Source organism: Coregonus clupeaformis, chromosome 1 (genome assembly GCF_020615455.1).
Source record: "Coregonus clupeaformis isolate EN_2021a chromosome 1, ASM2061545v1, whole genome shotgun sequence".
Classification (NCBI taxonomy): Eukaryota; Metazoa; Chordata; class Actinopteri; order Salmoniformes; family Salmonidae; genus Coregonus; species Coregonus clupeaformis.
Genome location: NC_059192.1, coordinates 1,407,210 through 1,420,348, shown reverse-complemented (window position 1 = coordinate 1,420,348; position 13,139 = coordinate 1,407,210). Strand labels below are relative to the sequence as shown.

Genomic DNA, 13,139 nt, shown 5'->3' with positions numbered 1-13,139 from the left:
CAGTTTCTCCATCCTGGAGGTTGGAAATCAATCATTTCCAGACCCATTGACATGTACTAGTCTGTGGCGACCTAAATGCCAGAACTGGACAAGAACCTGACACCCTCAGCACACAGGGGGACAAACACCTACCTGGAGGTGACAGCATTCCCTCCCCCATATGCCCCCCTAGGCACAACTACGACAACGTAACCAACAAAAATGGGTCACGACTCCTGCAGCTCTGTCGCACACTGGGTATGTACATAGTCAATGGTAGGCTTCGAGGGGACTCCTATGGTAGGTACACCTATAGCTCATCTCTTGGCAGTAGTACTGTAGACTACTTTATCACTGACTTCAACCCAGAGTCTCTCAGAGCGTTCACAGTCAGCCCACTGACACCCCTATCAGACCACAGCAAAATCACAGTCTACTTGAACAGAGCAATACTCAATCATGAGGCATCAAAGCCAAAAGAACTGAATAATATTAAGAAATGCTATAGATGGAAGGAAAGTAGTGTTGAAACCTATCAAAAAACAATTAGGAAACAACAAATTCAATCCATTCTAGACAACTTCCTGGACAAAACGTTCCACTGTAATAGTGAAGGTGTAAACTTGGCAGTAGAAAACCTAAACAGTATATTTGACCTCTCAGCTTCCCTATCAAATCTAAAAATCTCTAACAGAAAACCAAAGAAAAGTAATAACAGTGATAAATGGTTTGATGAAGAATGCAAAAACCTAAGAAAGAAATTGAGAAACCTATCCAACCAAAAACATAGAGACCCAGAAAACCTGAGCCTACGCCTTCACTATGGTGAATCACTAAAACAATACAGAAATACACTACGGAAAAAGAAGGAACAGCATGTCAGAAATCAGCTCAATGTAATTGAAGAATCCATAGACTCTAACCACTTCTGGGAAAATTGGAAAACACTAAACAAACAACAACACGAAGAGCTATCTATCCAAAACGGAGATGTATGGGTAAACCACTTCTCCAATCTTTTTGGCCCTATAACAGAGAACAAACAGCAAAAAAATATACATGATCAAATGCAAATCTTAGAATCAACTATTAAAGACTACCAGAACCCACTGGATTCTCCAATTACATTGAATGAACTACAGGACAAAATACAAACCCTCCAACCCAAAAAGTCCTGTGGTGTTGATGGTATCCTCAATGAAATGATAAAATATACAGACCACAAATTTCAATTAGCTATACTTAAACTCTTTAACATCATCCTTAGCTCTGGCATCTTCCCCAATATCTGGAACCAAGGACTGATCACCCCAATCCACAAAAGTGGAGACAAATTTGACCCCAATAACTACCGTGGGATATGCGTCAACAGCAACCTTGGGAAAATCCTCTGCATTATCATTAACAGCAGACTAGTTCATTTCCTCAGTGAAAACAATGTACTGAGCAAATGTCAAATTGGCTTTTTACCAAATTACCGTATGACAGACCACGTATTCACCCTGCACACCCTAATTGACAAACAAACAAACCAAAACAAAGGCAAAGTCTTCTCATGCTTTGTTGATTTCAAAAAAGCTTTTGACTCAATTTGGCATGAGGGTCTGCTATACAAATTGATGGAAAGTGGGGTTGGGGGAAAAAACATACGACATTATAAAATCCATGTACACAAACAATAAGGTGTGCGGTTAAAATTGGCAAAAAACACACACATTTCTTTCCACAGGGCCGATGGGGTGAGACAGGGATGCAGTTTAAGCCCCACCCTCTTCAACATATATATCAACGAATTGGCGAGGGCACTAGAACAGTCTGCAGCACCCGGCCTCACCCTACTAGAATCTGAAGTCAAATGTCTTCTGTTTGCTGACGATCTGGTGCTTCTGTCACCAACCAAGGAGGGCCTACAGCAGCACCTAGATCTTCTGCACAGATTCTGTCAGACCTGGGCCCTGACAGTAAATCTCAGTAAGACAAAAATAATGGTGTTCCAAAAAAGGTCCAGTTGCCAGGACCACAAATACAAATTCCATCTAGACACCGTTGCCCTAGAGCACACAAAAAACTATACATACCTCGGCCTAAACATCAGCGCCACAGGTAACTTCCACAAAGCTGTGAACGATCTGAGAGACAAGGCAAGAAGGGCCTTCTATGCCATCAAAAGGAACATGAAATTTGACATACCAATTAGGATCTGGCTAAAAATACTTGAATCAGTTATAGAACCCATTGCCCTTTATGGTTATGAGGTCTAGGGTCCGCTCACCAACCAAGAATTCACAAAATGGGACAAACACCAAATTGAAAACATCCTCCGTGTACAACGTAAAACACCAAATAATGCATGCAGAGCAGAATTAGGCCAATACCCGCTAATTATCAAAATCCAGAAAAGAGCCGTTAAATTCTATAACCACTTAAAAGGAAGCGATTCCCAAACCTTCCATAACAAAGCCATCACCTACAGAGAGATGAACTTGGAGAAGAGTCCCCTAAGTAAGCTTGTCCTGGGGCTCTGTTCACAAACACAAACAGACCCCACACAGCCCCAGGACAACAACAACACAACTAGACCCAACCAAATCATGAGAAAACAAAAAGAGAATTACTTGACACATTGGAAAGAACAAACAAAAAAACAGAGCAAACTAGAATGCTATTTGGCCCTAAACAGAGAGTACACAGTGGCAGAATACCTGACCACTGCGACTGACCCAAACCTAAGGAAAGCTTTGACTATGTACAGACTCAGTGAGCATAGCCTTGCTATTGAGAAAGGCCGCCGTAGGCAGACCTGGCTCTCAAGAGAAGACAGGCTATGTGCACACTGCCCACAAAATGAGGTGGAAACTGAGCTGCACTTCCTAACCTCCTGCCAAATGTATGACCATATTAGAGACACATATTTCCCTCAGATTACAGCGATCCACAAAGAATTCGAAAACAAACCCAATTTTGATAAACTCCCTTATCTACTGGGTGAAAACCACAGTGTGCCATCACAGCTGCAAGATTTGTGACCTGTTGCCACAATAAAAGGGCAACCAGTGAAGAACAAACACCATTGTAAATACAACCCATATTTATGTTTATTTATTTTCCCATTTGTACTTAAACTATTTGCACATTGTTACAACACTGTATATATACATAATATGACATTTGAAATGTCTTTATTCTTTTGAAACTTCTGAGTGTAATGTTTACTGTTAATATTTATTGTTTATTTCACTTTTGTTTACTATCTACTTCACTTGCTTTGGCAATGTTAACACACGTTTCCCATGCCAATAAAGCCCTTAAATTGAATTGAGAGAGAGAGAGAGAGAGAGAGAGAGAGAGAGAGAGAGAGAGAGAGAGAGAGAGAGAGAGAGAGAGAGAGAGAGAGAGAGAGAGAGAGAGAGAGAGAGAGAGAGAGAGAGAGACCGACAAACCTGATATGAGTACAGGCAGTAGTTGTTTGACAGTGTTCAGGGAGTTGAATAGCATCTGTCTGTGTTCCTGATGGGTCAACTCCTGCTGTCGCTCCTCAATCATCTTAGACATCTTAGTCATACCTGTTAGCCATTCACAACACAGAGTGAAAAATATCCTGAACCAATTATCTTCATGGTCAGAGGTTACCTGGTCCCAGGTTCTTAGTGTAGGTGATCAGGGTTAGATGTCAGGTTAGAGCAGTGGTTTTCAACCTATGTTCTGGTACTGCAGGTGGTCCACATTTCTTTAAAGATTTGTTTTTATTTTGTCAAGATTTGTTTTCTTTCTAAATTAATAACAGTATTCATGGTATTCTAAGCAATTTAACGTTACTTTTACGTTACTTTTCACAATGCAAATTGTTAATAATAATAATAATAATAATAATAATAATAATAATAATAAGCCTATAATCTATTACATTCACTGAGAAAAAATACCCTAAATTTGACCGTGAAAATACTTTATTTTAGACAATTCTGTGACTCCACGAATGGGGGTCCTCATTTTTTACGGTGATTTGGTGGTTACCAGTACAGAAAAGGTTGTGAACCGCTGGGTTAGAGGTCAGAGGTTATGGGTCAGAGGTTTAAGGTGAGGTTACCTGGTCTCAGTTTCTTGGTATAGGTGATCAGGTTTAGAGGTCAGGTCAGAGGTTAAGGGTCAGAGCCTACAGGTGAGGTTACCTGGTCCTAGGTTCTTGGTGTAGGTGATCAGGTCCTCCATGGTCTCCACCACCTCAGCTACCGTCAAATACTCCAGGATCCCCTTACACACACGGATGATCTTACGCACCTGAAAAAATAAAAACACACACACACCCGACCGCACACACACTTGGATGAGCTTACATGCACACAACAGATAGCATCTAGTTAAGGTACAGCAACTCTTAACCATGACCCTAACATAACATAGCATGCGTAAAATAAACGCCTGAAACTAGATACCCTACATACTGGTCTTCATGCGATGAAAAGAACTGTCGGGGGAGATTCTCTTCTGCGTTATTCAACCAATCCAGTAAATGTGGAGGAGGAGTTAAGAGGGAGTGTCGCCTTGTTAACGTCCAAAAGTGTCCGGTTGTTGGGGTATCGGCAGAGGCTACCATAACCCTGACCTTATCTCTCACCCCCTGGCTCTAACCCTTAACCCACCTAATTGTGTGACACCACAGCATACCTAACAGGACTGACCAACAAAAATATTAACGCAACATGCAACAATTTCAAAGATTTTACTGAGTTACAGTTAATATAAGGAAATTAGTCAATTTAAATAAATGTATTAGGCCCTAATCTATGGATTTCACATGACTGGGAATACAAATATGCATCTGTTGGTCACAGATACCTTTAAAAAAAAGTAGTGGCATGGATCAGAAAACCAGTCAGTATCTGGTGTGACCCCTATTTGCCTCATGCAGCGCAACAAATCTCCTTCGCATAGAGTTAATCAGGCTGTTGATTGTGGCCTGTGGAATGTTGTCCCATTCCTCTTCAATGGCTGCGCAAAGTTGCTGGATATTGGCGGGAACTGGAACACGCTGTTGTACACGTCGGTCCAGAGCATCCCAAACATGCTCAATGGATGGTGACATGTCTGGTGAGTATGCAGGCCATGGAAGAACTGGGACATTTTCAGCTTCCAGGAATTGTGTACAGACCCTTGAGACATGGGGCCGTGCATTATCATGCTGAAACATGAGGTGATGGCGGCGGATGAATGGCACGACAATGGGCCTCAGGATCTCGTCACGTTATCTCTGTGCATTCAACTGGCCATCGATAAAATGCAATTGTGTTCATTGTCCGTAGCTTATGCCACTCTGTTCACAACGTTGACATCAGCAAACCGCTCGCCCCCACACGATGCCCCGTACAGTTGAAACCAGGATTCATCCGTGAAGAGCACACTTCTCCAGCATGCCAGTGGCCATCGAAGGTGAGCATTTGCCCACTGAAGTCAGTTAAGATGCCAAACTGCAGTCAGGTCAAGACCCTGGTGAGGACGAGTACACAGATGAGCTTCCCTGAGACAGTTTGTGCAGAAATTCTTCGGTTGTGCAAACACACAGTTTCATCAGCTGTCCGGGTGGCTGGTCTCAGACAATCCCACAGGTGAAGAAGCTGGATGTTGAGATCCTGGGCTGGCGTGGTTACACATGGTCTGCGGTTGTGAGGCCGGTTGGATGTACTGCCAAATTCCCTAAAACGACGTTGGAGGGGGCTTATGGTAGAGAAACTGACATTCAATTCTCTGGCAACGGCTCTGATGGACATTCCTGCAGGTAGCATGCCAATTGCACGCTCCCTCAAAACTTGAGACATCTTTGGCACTGTGTTGTGTGACAAAACTGCACATTTTAGAGTGATATTGTATTGTCCTCAGCACAAGGTGCACCTGTGTAATGATCATGCTGTTTAATCAGCTTCTTGGTATGCCACATCTGTCAGGTGGATTATCTTGGCAAAGGAGAAATGCTCACTAACAGGGATCTAAACAAATTTGTGCACAACATTTGAGACAAATAAGCTTTTTGTGCGTATGGAACATTTCTGGGATCTTTTATTTCAGCTCATGAAACATGGGACCAACACTTTACATGTTTTCAGTATAATAGGACCTCTTCACTTTGACCGATTCTCCATTGATTTCTTCATGGACATGGATTTAACAATGGTGAAAACTCCCTCCAGCCAATGCTTACACAAATCCAATGTTTATAAATCCATGAATGGGAGTGTGCAAGTGCACACTTTAGGAGAAGGGTTGAGAATCAGGACACAGTTTGACTTAAAGGATGTTGTTGCTTTTGATTGTGAATACAGTGCCACAACAGAAGTACTGCTTTTAAGTACGTATGTCTGTCCTTTTGAACCCTGAGTGTGTGTGCGTGCGTGTGTGTGTCTTGTGATGTAGGTCTTGTGATCGAGGGGAGTTGCTGTCGTTCAGTAGCAGGGCAGCTGGTGATGAAACAGTGTAATGCGTATTACACTGCTGCCGCCACACACACACACACACACACACACACACACACACACACACAGCCCTACCTCAGCTTCGTCGAAAGTGAGCAGCAGGTCTGAGGTTCCAGACAGGATTCCTCTAGAACCGTCAATGAGGTAGTCTCTGGCAGGAACCGAGTAGGGATCCGCCTTCAACATCTGAGCCGCCTGCACCAGCTTAGAACATGCATTCTCCACCCTGTTAGAACACAGACCATAGAACCAGCTTAGAACACACACATTCTCCATCCTGTTAGAACATAGACCATAGAACCAGCTTAGAACATGTGTTCTCCACCCTGTTAGAACACAGAACATAGATACAGCTTAGAACAATTTAGCTACAGTACTGGACATAGAACATGTATTATTATTGACAGCCCAGCTCTATCCAGAGAAGGAAGGACAGAAGGAAGGAAGGAAGCAATGAAAGGAGGAAAGAAGGAATAAAGTAAGGGTTGAAGAAAGGTAGGGAGGGAAGGAGGGAGGGAGGGAGGGAGGGGAGGATTTTAAGACTATTGGAACAGAGCCTTCCTGTGACCTCATTGGTTAGGGTATCAATGAGTTGAGCCCTCATTGGCCAGAGTATCAATTTTCTGCCAAGAGAACTAAATATAGCAGGGTTCACATTCCCTCATAACCCCTGCTGAGCCCTGAGTATGATATTTATGATGCAGTGCCAGTTTGTGTGTGTGTGTGTCTGCGTGGGACTGCGCTGTGGACTTCTCATGTGAAGAGATCTAAAAACTTCACTCCTACAGCAGTCACCAGGAGAGAGAAGAGAACGAGTGTGAAAGAGAGAGAGAGAGAGGTAGCAGCAGAACTGCTGAGTAACAGAGTCAGAGTCTAATCCTTAGAGCCACACCACTCTCCTCTGGACACTGAGCGTAGCAGAGCAGATCAGATAGTCAGCAGAACCCCACAGCAGAGTTCTGGACAGACATACAGACAGAACCACACAGCAGAACTGACATACTGATAGACTGACAGCAGAACACAGAGCACAGCTACAGTATACACCTCTGGGCAGAGCATTCTCAGGCAAAACAGACAGTCCAGTCAGCCCTGTCGTTATTAAATTACATCACCAACAGACAGACAGAGTTCACATCCTGCTAAGCAAACCTAAAACGAATTATCATTATTATTTCCTCCACCGAAGAGAGAGAGAGAGACAGAAACAGACACAGAGACAAAAAGACCAGATGGGCGGAGAAGAGAGCAACATCACTCACTGACACAAGAGAAGGGCATCATTACTAAACCATCTATAAACTATAAAAGACAGAAGTCCTCCGAAAAGGAAGGCTACCAAGGCTAAAAGGGATGGTATAAAATAATACAATTAGACATTGTTAGAATTAATCTAGTTTGATTTGACATGGGATGTAAACCTCAGCCCTCCAGTCCCCCCGTCCTGCTGGTTTTTGTGTTTCTCTCTGGTACTTTACTCTTTGTGTTTCTCTCTGGTACTTTACTGATTGGCTGAAGAGTGCACACTGCAAACCCCTAGAAATCAGTCCCGAATGTTAAAGGGTTAGAGGTTAGGGGGTCAGGAGTAGATCAGAGGTCAAGGTAAGAGGCGTGACTCACTTTATGAAGGCGGGAGGCATGTCTCTCTTCATCACCTGGTCCTCTGTGGTCTGAACAGTCTCCTTTCCCACCTACACACACACACACACACCACACACGCACAACACACACGCATGCACGCACACATGCAAGAATGCACGCACGCACACACACACGAGAACAGGAAGAGGGGTTAACAGTGTACAGTAGATGGGTGTGTCAGTATCAAAAGCATCAACAGCAGGGATACATACATGGGTAATGTAGTGCAGCAGATACAGCACTAGAACTCCACTGAGTATACTTTACATTAAGAACACCTGCTCTTCCATGACAAACTGACCAGGTGAATTTTATTTATTTATTTTTATTTCACCTTTATTTAACCAGGTAAGCCAGTTGAGAACAAGTTCTCATTTACAACTGCGACCTGGCCAAGATAAAGCAAAGCAGTGCGATAAAAACAACAACACAGAGTTACATATGGGGTAAAACAAAACAAAGTCAAAAATACAACATAAATAAATATATATACAGTGTGTGCAAATGTAGCAAGTTATGGAGGTAAGGCAATAAATAGGCTATAGTGCAAAATAATTACAATTAGTATTAACACTGGAATGATAGATGTGCAAGAGATGATGTGCAAATAGAGATACTGGGGTACAAATGAGCAAAATAAATAACAATATAGGGATGAGGTAGTTGGGCGGGCTAATTTCAGATGGGCTGTGTACAGGTGCAGTGATCGGTAAGGTGCTCTGACAACTGATGCTTAAAGTTAGTGAGGGAGATAAGTGTCTCCAGCTTCAGAGATTTTTGCAATTTGTTCCAGTCATTGGCAGCAGAGAACTGGAAGGAATGGCGGCCAAAGGAGGTGTTGGCTTTGGGGATGACCAGTGAGATATACCTGCTGGAGCGCATACTACGGGTGGGTGTTGCTATGGTGACCAATGAGCTAAGATAAGGCGGGGATTTGCCTAGCAGTGATTTATAGATGGCCTGGAGCCAGTGGGTTTGGCGACGAATATGTAGTGAGGACCAGCCAACAAGAGCGTACAGGTCACAGTGGTGGGTAGTATATGGGGCTTTGGAGACAAAACGGATGGCACTGTGATAGACTACATCCAATTTGCTGAGTAGAGTGTTGGAGGCTATTTTGTAAATGACATCGCCAAGTCAAGGATCGGTAGGATAGTCAGTTTTACGAGGGCATGTTTGGCAGCATGAGTGAAGGAGGCTTTGTTGCGAAATAGGAAACCGATTCTAGATTTAACTTTGGATTGGAGATTCTTAATGTGAGTCTGGAAGGAGAGTTTACAGTCTAACCAGACACCTAGATATTTGTAGTTGTCCACATACTCTAGGTCAGACCCGTCGAGAGTAGTGATTCTAGTCGGGTGGGCGGGTGCAAGCAGCGTTCGGTTGAAGAGCATGCATTTAGTTTTACTAGTGTTTAAGAGCAGTTGGAGGCTACTGAAGGAGTGTTGTATGGCATTGAAGCTCGTTTGGAGGTTTGTTAACACAGTGTCCAATGAAGGGCCAGATGTATACAAAATGGTGTCGTCTGCGTAGAGGTGGATCTGAGAGTCACCAGCAGCAAGAGCGACATCATTGATATACACGGAGAAAAGAGTCGGCCCAAGAATTGAACCCTGTGGCACCCCCATAGAGACTGCCAGAGGTCCAGACAACAGGCCCTCCGATTTGACACATTTAACTATATCTGAGAAGTAGTTGGTGAACCAGGCGAGGCAGTCATTTGAGAAACCAAGGCTATTTAGTCTGCCAATAAGAATGCGGTGGTTGACAGAGTCGAAAGCCTTTATCGTATATGAAGATTATGTCTTTGTTAAATGTTTTTCATGAAGAAATGGAATGTTGTTTATGTTAGTATCAAAAGGGAATGTTTTAGTGTAACGTCACATACAACAGACAGGAAGTGTGTTGTAGACAGGGGAGACTGGTGATTGGCCAGAAGAGGGAGCATCTTTTTGCATTGTTTATAAATAGGGGCTAGACTACAGAAAGGGCAGAACGGCCATGGCAATCTGGGACGCCGTTCTCCGGACACCGCGGGTCTGTAACTTATGCTGTAACCTCATGATTTTAATAAAAGCCTCTAACACGGTGCAGCTTGAGCGGACTCTTTGTTGACAGCAATAATTGCCACCATTCACCCGATACGACACCTTGGCCAGGTCAATGAAAACGGCTGCACAGTACTGTCTATTATCGATCGCGGTTATAATATCGTTTAGGACCTTGAGCGTGGCTGAAGTGCACCCATGACCAGCTCGGAAACCGGATTGCATAGCGGAGAAGGTACGGTGGGATTCAAAATGGTCGGTGATCTGTTTGTTAACTTGGCTTTCAAATACTTTTGAAAGGCAGGGCAGGATGGATATAGGTCTGTAACAGTTTGGATCTAGAGTGTCACCCCCTTTGAAGAGGGGGATGACCGCGGCAGCTTTCCAATCTCTGGGGATCTCAGACGTTATGAAAGAGAGGTTGAACAGGCTAGTAATAGGGGTTGCGACAATTTCGGCAGCTAGTTTTAGAAAGAAAGGGTCCAGATTGTCTAGCCCAGATGATTTGTAGGGGTCCAGATTTTGCAGCTCTTTCAGAACATCAGCTGTCTGGATTTGTGTGAAGGAGAAGCGGGGGGCATGGGCAAGTTGCAGCGGAGGGTGCAGAGCTGGTGGCCGGGGTAGCGGTAGCCAGGTGGAAAGCATGGCCAGCCGTAGCAAAATGCTTGTTGAAATTCTCGATTATTGTAGATTTATCGGTGGTGATAGTGTTTCCTAGCCTCAGTGCAGTGGGCAGCTGGGAGGAAGTGCTCTTATTTTCCATGGACTTTACAGTGTCCCAAAACTTTTTGGAGTTAGTGCTACAGGATGCAAATTTCTGTTTGAAAAAGTTAGCCTTTGCTTTCCTAACTGCTTGTGTATATTGGTTCCTAACTTCCCTGAAAAGTTGCATATCGCGGGGGCTATTTGATGCTAATGCAGTACGCCACAGGATGTTTTTGTGCTGGTCAAGGGCAGTCAAGTCTGAGGAGAACCAGGGGCTACATCTGTTCTTAGTTCTGTATTTTTTGAATGGGGCATGTTTATTTAAGATTGAGAGGAAATTACTTTTAAAGAACAACCAGGCATCCTCTACTGACAGAATGAGATCTATATCCATCCAGGATACCTGGGCCAGGTCAATTAGGAAGGCCTGCTCGCTGAAGTGTTTTTGGGAGCGTTTGACAGTGATGAGGGATGGTCGTTTGACCGCGGACCCGTTACGGACGCAGGCAATAAGGCAGTGATCGCTGAGATCCTGGTTGAAGACAGCGGAGGTGTATTTAGAGGGTAAGTTAGTCAGGATGATATCTATGAGGGTACCCATGTTTACGGATTTAGGGTTGTACCTGGTAGGTTCGTTGATAATTTGTGTGAGATTGAGGGCATCTAGTTTAGATTGTAGGATGGCCGGGGTGTTAAGCATATCCCAATTTAGGTCACCAAGCAGTACGAACTCTGAGGATAGATGGGGGGCAATCAATTCACATATGGTGTCCAGGGCACAGCTGGGGGCTGAGGGGGGTCTGTAGCAAGCGGCAACAGTGAGAGATATATTTCTGGAAAGGTGGATTTTTAGAAGTAGAAGCTCAAACTGTTTGGGCACAGACCTGGATAGTATGATAGAGCTCTGCAGGTTCTCTCTACAGTAGATTGCAACTCCACCCCCTTTGGCAGTTCTATCTAGACGGAAAATGTTATAGTTGGGGATGGAAATTTCAGAATTTTTGGTGGCCTTCCTAAGCCAGGATTCAGACACTGCTAGAACATCAGGCTTGGCGGAGTGTGCTAACGCAGTGATGAACTCAAACTTAGGAAGGAGGCTTCTGATATTTACGTGCAGAAAACCAAGGCTTTTACGGTTACAGAAGTAAACAAATGATAGCCCCTGGGGAGTAGGAGTGATACTGGGGGCTGCAGGGCCTGGGTTAGCCTCTACATCACCAGAGGAACAGAGGAGGACTAGAATAAGGATACGACTAAAGGCTTTAAGAACTGGTATTCTAGTGCGTTGGGTACATAGAATAAAGGGGGCAGATCTCCGGGCGTTGTAGAAAAGATTCAGGGCATTATGTACAGAAAAGGATATGGAAGGATATGAGTACAGTTGAGGTAACCCTAAGCGTTGGGTAACAATGACAGAGATAGCATCACTGGAGGCACCGATTGAGCCGGTCTCGGCGTGTATGGGGGGTGGAACAAAGGAACTATTTGAGGCAGTTTGTGAGGGACTAGGGGTTCTACAGTGAAATTGTATAATAAGAACTAACCCAAACAGCAATAGGCAAGGCATAATTGACATGGGAGAGAGGCATAAAGCAATCACAGGTGTTATTAGAGAGAGCTAAGACAACAACTGGTAATAGCGATAAAGTTTGGGTTGAGGCTAAACGGAATAAACAGGACAGGGTACCGTGTAAAGGAACAGTCCAGCAGGCATCAGCTGTGCAGCTGAGTGATCATAAGGTCCAGTGAACAGCAATATGTGAGTCCGAGAGCAGTTCAAATTGGTGCTTCAGCACAGCTAGCAGGGAGCACAGTTGTAGTTTGCGTGTGCTAGCGGGCCGGGGCTGGCAGATGGATCTTCGTGGTCGTCGCAACGGGAAGCCTGTTGAAACCACATCAGACGATTTCGTCGGCAAACCAGTCGTGTTGGATCAGCGGGGCTCAGTGTCAACACTAGGAGGTCCCGTCCGGTTGACAGAGAGGTAGACAGCCGGGAGATGGGCCTGAGGCTAGCTCAAGGCTAACTGGTGCTTGCTATAGGGCAATGGTAATTAGCCAACAACAGGTTGCAGCTAGCTAGCTGGTTGCGATGATCCGGCGCTAGGGTCCAGTGATTCCGGCAGAAAGTCCGATAAGCTCTGGGTCGATAGCACGCTGTGCAGACTGGCCGACGAATTGTCCAGGCTAGAGCTAGAGCTGGCTGGTGGATAGTGTAGGCCACGGACAATGGTGAAGACGCTAACGGTGACTAATAGCAAGTAGCCATTCAGTTGCAGCTACACTAGTTTCAGCTTAAGGTTCT

At 44.4% G+C, this 13,139-nt stretch overlaps 1 protein-coding gene across 2 annotated transcripts in view; it reads right to left on the bottom strand.

Moving 5' to 3' along the window:
• Positions 1-13,139, bottom strand: part of LOC121568268 (vinculin) — a 74,191-nt gene that overhangs the window by 38,234 nt on the left and 22,818 nt on the right. For both annotated transcript variants that reach the window (XM_045223091.1, XM_045223123.1), the window contains exons 2-5: positions 8,064-8,134; positions 6,519-6,669; positions 4,149-4,257; positions 3,420-3,542 (exon numbers count right to left, since the gene is read on the bottom strand). In XM_045223091.1, coding sequence (XP_045079026.1) covers positions 3,420-3,542; positions 4,149-4,257; positions 6,519-6,669; positions 8,064-8,134 — 454 coding nt within the window. The remainder of the gene's footprint in view (positions 1-3,419; positions 3,543-4,148; positions 4,258-6,518; positions 6,670-8,063; positions 8,135-13,139) is intronic.